The 15,185-nt window shown below is 44.9% G+C and overlaps 1 protein-coding gene across 3 annotated transcripts in view; it reads right to left on the bottom strand.

The window, feature by feature from the left end:
- The window catches only part of HOOK1 (hook microtubule tethering protein 1), a 69,553-nt gene that overhangs the window by 20,640 nt on the left and 33,728 nt on the right, over positions 1-15,185 (bottom strand). The window contains exons 1-6 of one of the 3 annotated variants that reach the window (XM_064146956.1): positions 12,506-12,812; positions 6,716-6,801; positions 4,508-4,580; positions 4,131-4,181; positions 2,261-2,393; positions 922-989 (exon numbers count right to left, since the gene is read on the bottom strand). In XM_064146956.1, coding sequence (XP_064003026.1) covers positions 922-989; positions 2,261-2,393; positions 4,131-4,181; positions 4,508-4,580; positions 6,716-6,801; positions 12,506-12,556 — 462 coding nt within the window. In that variant the 5' untranslated portion in view covers positions 12,557-12,812. Of the gene's footprint in view, positions 1-921; positions 990-2,260; positions 2,394-4,130; positions 4,182-4,507; positions 4,581-6,715; positions 6,802-12,505; positions 12,813-15,185 lie in introns of those variants that run through there. The other 2 variants (XM_064146957.1, XM_064146959.1) reach the window with 2 other exon arrangements.

The following is a 15,185-nucleotide window of genomic DNA, read 5'->3' as shown; positions in this document are numbered from 1 at the left end:
AGACAGGAATTCACTCAATTAGTTTAATAGTTATCATAGTTACCACACTTCTGTGTGTCACATGTGCCACCAAGCAAAGAACATGAACATTAAGACAGCTCTCACTGATAGCCAGTACAAAGATGTACACACTATTTTTATCAACAATCAAAGGGCTCTACTTCTTACTCAGGAATTGCAGTATTACTTACAGACCTTCCTCACAACGTTTGATTTGTCATAACACAACAAACAAGAAGATTAGAGATTTGCTTCTCCCAGTGCAGCACTTAGAGCTTTAAAGACCATACCATCAAGTTAAAGACAGTAGGCTTTAAAATCTGCCAGTTTTGATCAGGGTGCAATTACAAGTCATATTTTCTCTCAAGTCAGCATTTGCTTTTGCCTCTCTCCATGCTCTGCTTCACAGGCCTGAAGCTCACAGATGCAAGTGACTGCAAAGCTGTGCTATGGGCTGGATCACTAAGATGATACAATTAAGAACAAAGTAAACTGGCAGGGGGAAGATGGCATGGCAAGAATATAGGAGATACAGCTGGGAGTTTGCAGAGGAGATGCTGGAATAGTCTGTCAGAACAATGTCCATGAACAGTTACAGTCAGCTCAACTTTTGGTCTGGGACAGAAAAAACTAGAACCTGACTCAGGACACAATCAGCAGCTGGCAACGAGATACATTTCTTGTCTCAAACAGGGTAACTTAAGCATTTGTCAACTTCACAAGTGGTTTATTTGGGCATATATATAATACACTAAAGTCCAGACTCCTTTGTTGTGTCTGGAGCCTCTTGGTCCTGATCCTCCCAGACAGTTTAGGGAAGTACTTGCACTCTTCCCTGGCTTTTGCTTGGATAAAAGAATTCACAAAGATCAACAAATGCATATTCAGACTTCTTAAACTCATTAGGCTATGAGTTCTTACCTCTTGAATGGCAGTCATGACAACATGCTGAACTGACTCCTCAAGGGTCATAATATTTTGGATGTGTTCTGTGAAAAAGAATTTGTGGCTTGAGTAGCATGAAATAGTGTTTGCAGAAAGAGGTGGTCTCTATAAAGCTTCTTCAAAAGAGGTAGCACTCGATAACTTTTATAGACACTATTGTTAACCAACAATATCCTTACCCAGTAATATGGCAGATAAGAGATTATCATCTCCTAAATTCACAATTTTGTACTACTCAGGACAGAGCAAGAACATGAAGATTATTTACATGGTTAACTTTTCATGTACAGCCACCTGACAGCTTGCTTCCCCAACTCCTTAATGCAGTCATTTCTGACTAGCTAGAAATTCCATCTATTCTACTAACAGAACCATGCTGAGGATTCCTTAGCCACAACATTAAGCTCCTGTATGAGGAGAGAAAAACTTAACCAATTCATAGAATCAGCCAGGTTGGAAGAGACCTCCAAGATCATCCAGTCCAACCTAGCACCCAGCCCTAGCCAAGCAACTAGACCACGGCACTAAGTGCCTCATCCAGGCATTGCTTGAACACCTCCAGGGACGGTGACTCCACCACCTCCCTGGGCAGCCCATTCCAATGGCAAACAAGTGGCCACTCCTAATACAATTTAGTTTTCTTTATTTCCACTTGAATTGGAAGTTTTATGTCTTAGTACACATTGGAATCAGTGTGAATAATCATATAATGTGTGAATCAGAGTGAATAATCATAGAAAGGTTAGAAGGAACCTCAAAGATCATCCAGTTCCAACCCCCTGCCATAGGCAGGGACACCTCCCACTAGAACAGGTTGCCCAAGGCCTCATCCAACCCAGCCTTGAACACCTCCAGGGAGGTTGTGGAGCACAGAGCCACCCAATGTGATTAATGATCACATTGGGTGCTTCTGTGCTCCACAACCTCCCTCACAGCCTGTGCCAGTGTCTCACCACCCTCACTGTAAAGAACTCTTCCCTAACATCTAGTTTGAATCTCCCTTCTGCCAGTTTAAACCCACTGCCCCTCATCCTGTCATTACAAGGCCCTGTAAATAGTCCCTCCCCAGCCTAATTCACACACACTTCAGACTGCTCCTTAAAAGCTACCCTGAGCAAAGTTTGAGTTCTAGTAATGGAATTTTCCCATACATTCTCTGCTTTTAAGTGAACATCCAAGTTCAGAATAGGCACACACCATGTTCATAAGGACTTTTTGTTACACGTTATTACAACTTCTTGCCGCATAAAGTTTTTACATCTCTTCCACCTTCACAACCACCTGAAGCTGTTTAACAGATTAGGGTAATGTGTACCTTGTTTCCTTTCACAGTTGACTGCACAACCTAAAATAAGCTGCAGCAGCCTGCCCAGTTCAGTGGGATCCGAGTTCTCAGATATCTGGTTTAGGTCTGGAATAAGCTCTTCTGAAATCTGCTGACCCAAGAACTGAAAACAAACAAAGCAAGCAAGTACTCACACTTTTTGTACAGCAGAAATAAAGCTGGACTCTGCAAGACTTATGGAAGGGAAAGATTTTAAACATGAACTATGGAGATGCACACTGAAAGTAGTGGTTTATGAGAAATTAAACAGCAGAATCAGGCTGGGAAGTCTGAAGAGGTCAGATGAAAGTGGATGGTATCTATTTTATGTAACCCCTTTGTTACATGAAACTCAAATGTCATATACTGAGGCTCTCTCTTGCACCAGCAAAGCTCTTCCAAACATCTATCTCTATCCCTCCATGGCTGATGTGTGTTTTTGGGGAAGGGGTGCTCCATCCACTGCAATTATTTAGCTCAGTGACATTAGCCACTTGAGTAAGAGTTGTGTAAAATTCATCTAGCAAAATCACAACTTGGGAGGTGTAAGTGACCACTAACACAAGCAAAAGCAACAGTATTAAGTTAAAAGTTCTTGGGTTAGACTAACTTAATTATTGCATATTTCAGACACACCAAAATAAAACCCTAAAAGGGGTTCCAAATTCAGTTGCTTCCTAATCCTTCCAAAAGTTCCTCATAAGCCTAAAGAAATTCTACTTCTGGGCTTGCCAGATAGCATCAGTCCTGGCAACACAGGACTTGGCACTTGACAGGAGGTGAGACCAGGAAGCCACAAGATGATCTGGCAAGTTTATCTGCACTGTACTCATGTAATAACTGTTATCAAGCTCCATACAAAAGCCAGCAATTTCTTGGTTTAAACTCAAAATACAGCTACCATGGTCATCCTCCAGGGGACAGGACAAAGTTTAATCTTACTATGCCCAGGAGGGTTTGCAACTTATCACCCACCTACCAAATGAGTATCATAAACCCACACTAGGGCTGCCAAAGCTATTGTGCACATGCAAAAGGATCAAAAACATCACTAGAGGAGAGCAAATATGAACACATACACAGAGAGAAATCATAGAATTAGTCAGGGTTGGAAGGGACCACAAGAATCATGTAGTTCCAACCCCCTTGCCATGCCCAGGGACATCCTACCCTAGAGCAGGCTGCCCACAGCCTCATCCAGCCTGGCCTTAAACACCTCCAGCCATGAGGCCTCAACCACCTCCCTGGGCAACCCATTCCAGGCTCTCACCACTCTCCTGCTCAACAACTTCCTTCTCACATCCAGTCTGAACCTACCCACTTCCAGCTTTGCTCCATTCCCCCTAGTCCTGTCACTCCCTGAAAGCCTAAAAAGTCCCTTCCCAGCTGTTTTGTAGCCCACTTCAGATACTGGAAGGCCACAAGAAGGTCACCTCATAGCCTCCTCTTCTCCATTCTGAATAGCCCCGAATCTTTCAGTCTGTGCTCATAACAGAGGTGTTCCAGCCCTCTGATCATCCTCATGGCCCTTCTCTGGACACACTCCAGCATCTCCGCACCCCACTTGTAAATAGGGGCTCAAATCAACAGGACTCTGCAGCATAGTCCATATGAAATTCACCTGGGCAATGACAGAGACATGGTTTCCATATTCCAAGGGTCTTATCTAAAATACACCTGCTGAAATTAATTATATCTACTCAGACCTCTCACATAACCAGGTAATTATTATACACTTTCTACCAAGTGGAGTCTTCAAAATATATTACTTTGCCAAGAAAAACCTAGAAAAGCTAGGGGAAGGAGGACAACAACCACAGTGTTTCATGATTAGAGTTAAAACAAAGTGCTTTTTCCATACCTCATGATAATAGTCCATAATTCCTTGCAGTATCTTCTTCAGATTACTGGACTAGTGGTTGTACATGAAAGAGAAGTTATAGGCTTTTATTACAACTCTTAATTGTGCTGACATTCAATGGTGATTTACAAGAATATATTTACATAGCAACCCTAGGAAAGGACCCTGGAATGAATGACAGGGGAAAAAACATCACAATAAGAATCCCCACTCAACATTAGTGGAAGCATTTAAACTATCAGACAGCTCAAGGTCATTTAAAATAACTTAATAAAGTCTGATCCTAATTCAATGAATTTTGGACTGCAAGATACTCTCAGGACAGACAAGATACCCAATCCCACAAACCTTCCCTAACTTATCAAGGTTTCTAATACCTTTATTCTCCAGTTGTCACCAACATCATCTTTAATGCGATTCAGCCACGATGCATCAAACCAAGCCACGTCTCTGAAACAAAATTGAACGATTAAACACCAATAAGCACAGACTTAGATAAATCAGATACCAGATTCCCTGCATTAGATCATCAGATGTTTGACTAGCAGTGCCTAATGAGGCAAGAATTCCTAGAGACTGCAAGTTATGTCACAGGAAATTTCCATCCTGCTGGCTGCTTTAAGACACCACCTTCCAGGGCAGGAAGAACTTTTGTGCATGCATGAGTGAGCTACAGCTACACGAGGCTCTGGAGGCCACACTGAATACATTTACACCTCATCACAACGATGTAAAGCAACATCCTCTTCTGATGTTTGATGCCTACTCATGTACACTTTTGCCAAAGTGCAGCATTTATCGAGTTAAAAAGAAACCCACCACATTTTAAGCTATTGGCATTTGGTATTTTTTGTAGGTCTGTGATTCCCCCAGGCAAAATTATATTCACTCTGCCAGCATAAATAAGGATGAGCTGCTGATGGAGGTGTTTGCACACACTGAGCTGTCAAGTGTTACAATCACAGCATAGCTAATAATATCTTGCACACAGTACTGTTTATTCACTAGTCTCAAAGCATTTGAAAGACAATTACTATTCTCACTTGCATATCAACCAACTGGGCTGTAAAGAAGTCTGCTCCAAGCCTGGGGCAGCCCAGCATCATGAATACATAGGAACTGGTCCTCAGTAAACCTTCACTAAGCAACTGTAAATCATTTTTTGCCATGCTCTGCCAAAAGGGTGAGCTTTGTCTTACACAGCACTTTCAAAACCTTTTCAAGCAGATGGGGGTTTCTCTGTATTTTTCAGGTGTGTGCTAGTTTGAGGCTAGCTGGAATACTCTAGTGAGAAAAATTAGATCACAGCCTGTGAAAACAATGGTACTGCACTCATAGCTTTGCTGAGATGAATAAAAGCAAGAACACAAATATAGATAAGACAGTGAATGTCTCTGTTGGTGCCTGTGCTTTGTCCCTCAGCCACTGCTGTGTAACCCAACTCATTCTGCTTCTAACCCTCCTTGCCAATCCTCCAAACTCACCTTGCACGTTAAGATATACCCTGGAGTAAGGTAGAGGAGTGGAAAGAAGGTGGAAGGGTGGTTGGCAGCCCCTCCTGGGGTAAGGCAGAGAGGTGGAAAGAAGGTGGAAGGGTGGCTGGGAGCCCCTCCTGGAGACTCTGATTTCTGGGAGGGCTGTTGTGTTTCTGCATTACCTTTAACTTGTCTGTTTCTGTCTATAGATGTAAATACTGTAAATAGCTGCTTGTATATTGTGCTAAGCTGTAAATATAAAGCTTCATTCCTTACCATCCAGCCAGCTGAGTCTAGTCTGGGTGATTTCCTGAGACTTGGCGGGGGGGGGGGGGGGGGGGGCAGGTGACTCCTAAACCATCACTAGGTTGGGTTTTCATTTGGTGTTCTTTTTTTGGAGGCAATGGTTGTGTCTCATTTTCTTAGCAATCAAAAGTACAGTCTGAGCAAGAGCTAGCAATTCAGAGGTCTCCTTTATTGAGACAACAATAGAACTGCAGTGATGACTTGTAACCAGACACTGTGCCAGAGACTCGTGTTACAGTCCTCTAAGGCAACTGTGAACTTCAAAACTAGTGTGTCACTCAATCCACTGCCATTTGTCATCACATCAACAATAAAGGAGTTTTTTCTTTTGATTAACAAACTCTTGTTTTTTAATAGTAGGACTGCCACTGACGTTTCATAGTTCTTTTCTCTGTCCAAATAAGTTATCATTTGGATCCTAGAACTTAAACCTAAATTAACTGAGCAGTTTCAAGAGGAAAAGAGCACAAAGACATGCCCTCTGAACTTTCAGTTCCTCATTCCAGAAAGGAACATACTTCCTGAAGCATGGATATTCATAGAGATAGAGTTGATGGGAAAAGTGAAGATGATCTTATTATTCCTGCCCAACTATCCTTCAGCATTAAATTAATGGTGCAGTATTAGAATACCTTCTACATGCCACCACCACAATATTCAACTGTGTCATCCTCAAGCAATACAAAGCCATCTTTTGCTATAAACCATCCACTTTTGAGTTTCTACTTTAAAAGCAGCTATGCACACCAAATCAAGACCTCAAGAAATTAAGTACCTCTTCTTTGAATTTAAGCATCAACTTACATTTGGTGAAGGACCTGTGCCATGGCAACCCCGTTAGTCAAGTCCTGAACATCTCTGCAAGGCGCAGCAGTATTGAATGTCTGCAACTGAAACAGGGAGAAAACACTGAATTTCTCACTCAGCAGATAGAGGACAGAAAATAAGTTATGATTTTCCTTCTGTTCTTTAAGGTATGGGCATTTAGCAAGATGTCTGAGGCAGCTTAAATCCTTTCTCAACTCTGCAGTTTTTAAGCCAACCCAATTATCTCCACACTTGTGACTGTTATGACTAGTGGCAGAAAACCTTTCAAGTCATGACACCGACAAAGAGCCCTGAAATGACCTAATCCTTAAGAGTGGATGAAAGAAAATTATGCAAAAGTATTCAAAAGAACAGACTGAGAGCTTCTACACACTTTAAAGACATGAAGATATTTAGGAAAGAATGAAACATTTCAAGTCCTGTAAGCTGGCAACAAACTTCCTCGCAAATGAAGAATTCCCAAACTGTTCTATTTGAATGTGCAACTTCAAAAAGAATGTAAAAAACAATCCATAAAGAAACAAACAAAAAAACCCCTTCACTATAACTCAAAGTTACTTCTCCTGGTTGTGATATTTTATTCACATATTCTTTCTGGCATTTAGATGTAACAAACACACACACATTTTTCCCCGTTATTTTCCAAGCACCACACACTACTCAGTGTTTAAACAGAGGGTTGGATGCAGCTTTACCCCATCTACTTATTTCTCTCCAAAGATCAAGCAACAAAGGTCCAATTTTCCCCTTTTCCCCCTCCGTTATAAAGCAGATTATAGATGGAAGCGTTTCATAATAAACTGCCTGATGTATTCTAGATGAATTGCTATTTGTGATCTTTGTGCTGTAACTGGTGCTTCCAGGCACAAGCACAATTCAAGTCCCTTTGTAACAGGACTATACCAACAAGATGCAACTCCCACCCTAAAGAAAAAAAAAAAAGTAATAGCTCAAGTGTTCTCAAGCTAGCTTCTCAGAAAGCAACTTGAGTGACACGAGCACCTGAACACCCCACAGACAGTTCTATACAGAAGAACCTCATCATCAATTTGATCTACAATAGTCATTCCTTACACATCCATAGGCAGCTCTTCTTCTGCCCTGCTGATTTCTGCCTAAACTGCTGCCTGCTTCATGTATGAAACCTTAAAACAGATGTACTCCAGGGCCTCAAGTCACTCTACAAATTAGAAAAAGTGATTAAACTCCAAAAAATGCTCTACTAGGCTCCAGGAATTTGGGTCTTGGAGTACCGCAGACAGCACATTCCTATTTAACAGTCCTCAGCGAGGGTTCCTTCCATGAACTTGCAGAGGCACTTCATGCAGCCACAAACTCAGCATCCAAACACTCTGCAGGGTATCCCCTCCTGTCGGTGTGTCACCTGCTGTCTTTGTCTTGTTCTCTTGTGCAGACAGTGAACAGATTCTTTCACAGCTGCCTTCTCCTGGAGCTTAAGCCTGTACTGACCTCTCACACTTCCCTCCTCCCACTGTGTTTTTCCCAGAACCAGTCCTCATCTCTTCAGCCAATTCTCATATGGAAGCTCCTCTACACTTCCCACAAGGATGGTAATATTTTTCTCTTAGTTTCCTTGTATTTCCTTAGTATTTAGGATCTGTAGGACGGGATCACCTCAATGTTAAAAATGTTTCTCCATTTTTTTCATATCGTGTACTTTATTGCCAAGCTTACAACTAACTTCTGGACAGATGTACTGCAACTGCAAAATTGTATCCCCCTTCTCCCTAAGCAATCAGCTTAAAACTACTCTAGGTAAGAGAAACACATAAGTCAGTTCATCAGATGCTCAGGAAAATAAGAGCTCATCAGCAGTTGTTTTGAATTCAGCTTTCTTGATGAATAAACTAGAAAAGATAAAGTTTGCTGTTAATACTATTAAAAGATATGGGATACAATGGAAGCAAGATCCCTATAATCTCTGTCCACTGCAAAAACTGACTTACTAAACTTACTGTGTTTACAATGCCCTAAACTACCTATCTGTGAAAGGGCCTTTCCAAACACCCTGTGAAAGATAAGCTTCTTCAGAGGTCACTGCTGAATGACCTGGTCAAGTGTGTTTGGGAAAGGGAGATACTTGGATCAGACTGGTAGAAAAGCAGTTTCCAGCTGTGAGAATTTGAGGCAGTTGCCATCCATTCTTCGTTTATAAAGAGTGACCATATACTCTATTTGTTTGCTTGCTTCCTAAAGAGTCTTAACAAGCCATGGAGAAAAACCAAACAAACTATGCAGCACAAGGGTGTTTTTTTTTTTGTTTGTTTTTCAATTAAAAGATTTTAAATCCTCTATTACAGCAAGTGAGAAGTTAGTAATCCCTGGTAGCTTACATAAGATTAAGCAGAACATCACTAACTGAAGCAGCTGTGACTGACAGCACTGGTTTCTAATAGTACAGCAGCCTTACAGCCAAGGCAAAACGAGGCACGCAAGCCTACGAGTCAAGACTCGGCATGCCAGAATGCAGAGCTGGATGGCACAACATCAAGACGCTGCCACTTGGATACACTCCCTTGTAAATCAAAGAAACTGCTCTGCACAGGCACTACCATTTCACCTGAGCTCGGTGGAGCCAGGAAACCAAGCCTGAGAAAACCCTGTGACAAGGAACACCGCTTTATGAAGGCCAGCATCTCTCAGAATAGAAACAACTAACCGATGTTAAGCAAAAAGCAGGACTGAGAGTTCCATAAATGCCTCAAAATAATATGAGAGTAGGAGTATTAATTATGGGCTCTTTAAACACCGATCGCTTCATCAGAACAGATTTTTACTACACTTGCAGAACAAATTAAAGTAGTAGGCATGGGAAGGAGATCAGTAGAAGCTGCTGCAGACTTCGGGACCGTAGTAGTGCTTTCTTTTCTTCCATGTTTGATCACTTTTACTAATTACAGCTTCAAGGAGCTGCTCATGAAAACCACTGCATGAATCTAGCTGAAATGCACCCTGCCACTGGCTACTACAAGAGAAGCAAGCATTTTTCTCCCAGACACACAGCTATTTTGCTCACACTGTACTCCTGGAAAATTCATTTCATACCATGTAACACCTAATGCCTTTTCTCTGGATCTGAAAGCTCTGCCACCAACAGCTGCAGGTGGAACAAGAGTGCTCACATTACCCAGTGGAAATCAGCCTACCCAGCTCTAGGGAGTGCATGCCCTCAATTTCATCCAGAAGATGCAGGGTTGGTGTCCTCCATTTCACACGGAGAGTATACACACTAGAGGCACTAGTTGAGCAACCTGTTCTAGTGGGAGGTGTCTCTGCCTATAGCAGGGGGTTGGAACTGGATGATCCTTGAGGTCCCTTCCCACTTAACCATCCTATGATTCTAAGTTATGTAGAGTTAGTCAGAGATTTCAAAGTAACAGAAGACATTCTCATTCTTAATCCTGGAATATAACAACTCAAGAATTAACACTGCTAGTGCTGCCAGTGCCAAACAGGGGTACATCTAATACAGAAAAAGCTTTCTGCTTAAGATGTTACCATACATCTCGTCTCTAGTTTGGAGGCAAAGACAGACAGAAGCTGTTCAGGAGTGGTACAGTACCAAAAGATACTCAATATCCACTGTAATGGCACCTAAACAGAGAAGGTTCCACTGCATCACTATGCTTACTGCTGCTACACTTAGAATCATGGAATCAACCAGGTTGGAAAAGACCTCCAAGCTCATCCGGTCCAGCCTAGCACCCAGCCCTGTCCAATCAACCAGACCATGGCACTAAGTGCCTCATTCCAGACTTCTTTTGAACACCTCCAGGGACTGCAACTCCACTTTTGCAGAGGCAGAAAATATTGTTTTATTTCATATACACTAACTGAAGTTTGTTTTTCTGACTTTCTGGTTTCTGCAAGAGACAGCTGATGTCAGCCTTGAGAGATGTTACTTAGGCCAGTTTCCCTTGGAAAGCGACATGGCTTTTCCCCATGTTGTAATCTAGCTCCAGTGCATTGCTCCTGTGACATCCTTAACACTTTAAATTCAATAAGCACCTGTGCTGCACAATTTTCTACAACAAAAACAACATCTGGCAGCAGGGCAGAGAAAATCGTGAGCATCTCTTTGCTGTATTAATGCCTAAATATTGAATTGAGAAATCTTTAGAACCACAGAGTCCCAAATCTGTTTCTCTTCAAATACAGAGCATTTCATTCTCTCTCTCCCCAGATTTTTCCTGTCCTCTATCATTCAGGCTGAAATTCAAGTCTGAAACTTCTTAGGCTTAACAACCCGTTTATATTAAACTGTAAACCACAAAGAGGGTGTTAAATCTGGAAAACACATCTGGCCATGCATTTGCAGTGTACCATAAAGAAAATCTGAACACACAGAGTGAGATATTCGTGTACATCACTGACACCACTCGAAGCTCTTTCAGTTTAAGGCTACAGCTCTGCTGGCATGTCCTTTAAGAGTCATGGTATAACTACAACTGTGCACTGTGGGGATACTAAATGGGCAAATTAGGCTTGTAAAAATTACTTTAAGAAATCAGCACCTCTGCCAGGATTTTCAGACAGAGTTCAGGATTGCAGTGATCTGTTTTACAACTGAATCCTGACGGACTTTTTCTTACTTGACTACCGAAAGCATAAAGAGCCCCCCCCAAAAAGAGACAGAGAAGTATGCATGGGTTAAACTGCAGAAAAATCCCCACTCCACAGTAGTAAGGATAAGATAACCAAGATTCTGAGAGCCAACAAAAGAGGATGCAGAATGCCAGGAGGAGGATACAAGGTCACTGCAACGACTGCCATCTGTACAGTACTCCTTTCTTTCCTCGGTTTACAATTCACATAAGCAGAACACCTGCTACTACTCGAAAAACCCTTCACATCAGGTAGCTGGCTTCCCTGCCAGGACTTCACATTAAATGTCTGCTTTTCAGAGCTCCTTCTCACAAAATACACTGCACCTGCAAGAGCAGAATGACAAACAAGGAAGCAGGTGGCTTGGAAAGAACAATTAAGAAGAAAAAAAAAGAAAGGCTGGCCAGAACGAACACAGCTGGACTAGGAGATCTCCTAAAAGGTCTTTTCCAACCTTCACCATCCCATGACTCTACACACGTCCCCTGCATAAGCGACGCCACACGTTTGGGTGTGCTACGATGGACTAATAAAGGCTTAACCAACTGGAGGCTGGTAGGAAACGTGCTGAGGTTGCAGAGCTCAATTAAAATTAATCACACGTATTTATGACTAATTATTGTGCAGTTTCACTGCTGGTGAACCACTGCTCAGAGCCTACAGGGCATTCGAACGACCACACACCTACGCTTAAAAGGTGATGGCAAAAGCATTTCAGTGGAGGTATGAACACTTGTTCGTGGTGCAGGCCCCGCTGCTGCGGCCATGCTTGCACCGCAACCGCCACCAGCTTCTGCCTGGGCACCTCTCCCGCCCCTCGCAGCACCTGACCGCAGCCCGCAGGAAAGGGCTGCTCAGCCCCGAGCGGCGAGTTTCGGCAGGCCTCATTCCGCCGCCTCCCCCAGCCTGCGGCCTTCGCCCCGGCAGCAACGGCGTGAGGCCAACAGGTGCCCTCGTACGGTTCCGACCGCCCCCACCGCGCTCTGGAGCTCTGCCAGGAGCAGCCCTTCTCCACCGGGACAGGCTGTGCCTGCGGGAGCCCCCTTCGCCGCCCCCCCCGCCTACGAAGGACACACGAACGCAGAGAGAACGGACAGGGAGGAGGGCGACGGTGCGGACCCTCTTCGCCGCGCCACTCACCCAGAGGATGAGGCTGTCGCAGAGCAGGAGGTCCGCCGGCTTCGCTTCCATGGCGGCGGCCGCTTCCCCGCGCCGGCCGCCCCCTCTCAAGGCAGCTGCGTAAGCATCGATGCACGGAGCGCGCTTACGCCCACGCACCGCGCAACGGCCGAGCCACAGCAGCCCACGCCGCCCGCGCCGCTGCCGGGGGCAGGGGTGCCGTGGGGACGCGCACGTCAGCGCCCGCCCCTGCCTTCAAACGCCGGCGGCGGCGGCGGCCAGTGGCGAGGAGCAGGTGCTCGAGCCAATCAGGCGGGCGCGGGGGAACGCGCCCACGGGCAGCCTGTCCCCTCAGCCGCCCGCTGCGCTCCCTGCTCCTCTCAGCCTCCGCAGCGCGGGTGTGCGCGAAGGGGGAGTGTGCCACCCGCCCGTGGGGTGAAGCGTGGGCCGGGCCGGCAGCGGGCACAGCTCCTGCCGTCCCTCTGCAGCTGCGAGCCAGCGCAGCAGGCGCCGCTCCGTCCCAACATGGCGGCGCTGCCGCCTCGGTCGCCTTCGGGCGCCGTGAGGAGCTGCTGGCGCAGGATTACCTGTGCCGGTGCCAGCCGCCAGTGTGGCTGGCAGCGCAGGATACAGAAACGCCACTGTTAAATGAGGCCAAAATATCTATCCCCTCTTTTAGGAAGGCAAAGGACAGCGCTTAAGCGCGGAGCTGATGAGCGACTCGTTTTCCTGGAGACAGGACAACACGGCCCTGCCCTGCAGACTTGGTGCAGCTAAGAAGGGCTGTGGCAGCTTTACTTCTTTTCAATTTATACTGCACTTGGGTTAGTTTGTTTTTCTGCCCTGCCTCAGAGGCTGCTTGCTAGCACCACGCAGACCCCACCGGACGCCCTACCTTAGGGGCAGCTGCCTTCGCCCCGGCAGCGAGGGGGGTGGAGGGGCGGGTGGAAGCGGTGGCACAGCGCAATGAGGTGGCGCTGCAGGTCTGCACATGCTGCCCCCACCCCCCAGCAAGGCTTTTGGCCACCTGGCAGCGCCCGAGGCTCGCTGCCTGCCTGCGCAGCACGGCAGCCGCCCCCGGCACGCCCCACACACGTCCCTCAGCCCACGCAGTTCCCTACATGCTAGCTAAAGCGTAGGACTACTGCTAACTTTGACCTTCAGTGTGTGCCCCCCCAAAAGAAAGCAACTCACCGCATGAAAACTCACCTGCCTTACTATAGTTATCTCCTAGGAAAACCTTAGCTTATTTGATCAGCTATCAGGGATGCCCGGAGCAGGATCTTGTCGTCTGTAGTACCCTGCCACAGACACTCCAAAGAGAACTCTAAGTACCTTAACACTAAGATGTGATTACTCTGTCCTTCTGCTGTTTCCACACAAGAACTTAGGTCGTTTTTCTTGCCAGCAGCCTCTTTCAGTAATTGACTTGAACTCTTCTATTTTGTTAGACTCTTCTATCTCATGAGACTTCTCACACTGCTGAGTTTTACTGGGATGTGCAGGATGATGTCTCAGTTCTAGTTTAAATTTCCCAGACTCAAATATAATTAATAGAACCAATAACAATTTATAGGATGCCTTTCTCTCTTCCCCCCCCCCCCCCTTTTTTTTTTTTTCCAAAGAGAAGGAATTAGATGTAGAGAGGAAAAGGTAAAACACACCCAAATAAATAGTCTCACTTCGATTTGGAAGCTGAAAGAGAAAACTTGAACAGTAAATAAAAGGTATATGAGGTAGGGGAGTTACAAAGAGGCATAGGGAAGGGAAAAGAAGATACTATATATACACATCTATATATCTAAATAGTCTCACTTCGATTTGGAAGTTGAAAGAGAAAACTTGAACAGCAAATAAAAGGTATATGAGGTAGGGGAGTTACAAAGAGGCATAGGGAGGGGAAAAGAAGATACTATATATATATATATATATATATACACACAGCAATGGGTTTTGTCCACCTCGTGGACTGATGGCCACTTAGTAAAGCAAAGAGCAGCAGGAACAGGAGGATGGTGCTGTCAGGCAGGGAGGAAGGGCAAGAGATAAACAAACAGGAAGCTCCTTTGTTTTTATAGGGGGCTAAACACTACACCTGGAGCAAGGTTGGGACCCATTCCTGGGAGGGAGTCAAGAGGGCCTGGGATAAGGGTCAAGACCACTCCCCCAGGAGGGTTAACCCTTTACACATGGCATTAAACACAGCTGTGTTTAATTTAGCCTAAGAGTGGACTAAACTTGTTTACCAGCTGTTACAGGCACCCTACTCTGTTCTCTCTTGGCTATTCTAAGCTGTTACAGGCACCCTACTCTGCTCTCTTTTGGCTATTCTAAGCTGTTACAGGCACCCTACTCTGTTCTCTCTTGGCTATTCTAAGCTGTTACAGGCACCCTACTCTGTTCTCTTTTGGCTATTCTAAGCTGTTACAGGCACCCTACTCTGTTCTCTTTTGGCTATTCTAAGCTGTTACAGGCACCCTACTCTGTTCTCTTTTGGCTATTCTAAGCTGTTACAGGCACCCTACTCTGCTCTCTTTTGGCTATTCTAAGCTGTTACAGGCACCCTACTCTGCTCTCTTTTGGCTATTCTAAGCTGTTACAGGCACCCTACTCTGTTCTCTTTTGGCTATTCTACTTTTAGGATACGTGCTTTAATTGTCTGCTGCAGATGCTACTTTGACTCCCAGAGATTATCACTGGG

This window comes from Pogoniulus pusillus, chromosome 8 (assembly GCF_015220805.1).
Source record: "Pogoniulus pusillus isolate bPogPus1 chromosome 8, bPogPus1.pri, whole genome shotgun sequence".
Classification (NCBI taxonomy): Eukaryota; Metazoa; Chordata; class Aves; order Piciformes; family Lybiidae; genus Pogoniulus; species Pogoniulus pusillus.
Note: the sequence above shows the minus strand (reverse complement) of the source record. Positions and strands in the feature narration are given on the sequence as shown.